This window comes from Opisthorchis viverrini, assembly GCF_000715545.1.
Source record: "Opisthorchis viverrini unplaced genomic scaffold opera_v5_166, whole genome shotgun sequence".
NCBI lineage: Eukaryota > Metazoa > Platyhelminthes > Trematoda > Opisthorchiida > Opisthorchiidae > Opisthorchis > Opisthorchis viverrini.
Genome location: NW_008751820.1, coordinates 1,057,337 through 1,058,185, shown reverse-complemented (window position 1 = coordinate 1,058,185; position 849 = coordinate 1,057,337). Strand labels below are relative to the sequence as shown.

The 849-nt window shown below is 46.7% G+C and overlaps 2 protein-coding genes across 2 annotated transcripts in view; one reads left to right on the top strand and one right to left on the bottom strand.

Annotated features, from left to right (window-relative positions):
* The window catches only part of T265_07258 (hypothetical protein), a gene marked incomplete at both ends in the record, with an annotated part of 15,847 nt that extends 15,361 nt beyond the window's left edge, over window positions 1-486 (top strand). Inside the window, one exon of the mRNA XM_009172732.1 lies at window positions 343-486. Coding sequence (XP_009170996.1) covers window positions 343-486 — 144 coding nt within the window. The remainder of the gene's footprint in view (window positions 1-342) is intronic.
* Window positions 1-849, bottom strand: part of T265_07259 (hypothetical protein) — a gene marked incomplete at both ends in the record, with an annotated part of 15,844 nt that overhangs the window by 4,318 nt on the left and 10,677 nt on the right. The window lies entirely within an intron of this gene.

Below are 849 nucleotides of genomic sequence, written 5' to 3'. Positions count from 1 at the left end.
GCTCCCTCCCTCAGGCTAGGCAGCTCCGAGGGTCTGTATTGTCTTTCAAATCTGGCAACAGGCCAGCAGCAGCAGCACACCGCTGTCTGACACTGATGCTTCACTGGCGTACAGCCATAATTTATTGGGCTTTTTTCGCTAAAACAACAGAGGTGGAAGGAAATAGGCTTGGTGCTATCCTACCATAATCATTCCAAAGTGCCTACATTTCCAGTCCCNCTACCTACATCTGACGACCTGAAAGGACGTCACATCCATGTGGTATGACCCGGAACGTGTCCTCTAATTTCATCTGCCGTCGAATATTATGAACGTTTGTATGGTTTGATCAAATCATCAAAGTCAGCCCTCAGACAACCAGTGTTCTTTACACCTCACATCATCCGGGAAATAACAAACGTTTTTATGTCCAAAGAAATTCGCCGCAGGGTGATGCACATTGATCAAACGAATATTCAACAAAGCACATCGGGCTCATCCAATTAGAGAAAGAAATTAAACTACAGGAGCCAAAGTCATGAAACGTGAGCTGAAAAGTGATTGATAAAAGGAAGTGAGCGGAGAAACTCAGCCGTCAAAAGACCGTCGCCCTCACAGAGTTTCACGGAACATATGGGACCGAAACCTAACAGGATGTTCTGTAGAATGGTCAGATGTTGCAAGCCGATTGGCTGCTGATTCAACTCGTCTCCATGAATCATTCCCTGATGTCGGAAAAATGGATGGGAAAAGTTGAATCTACACAACAGGATGGACCACCATCACATGCGCAGTGGCAGTAGCAGTGAGACATTTTGCCTCGCTCTCTGCTCCCTCAGGCTAGGCAGCTCCGAGGGTCTGTATTGTCTT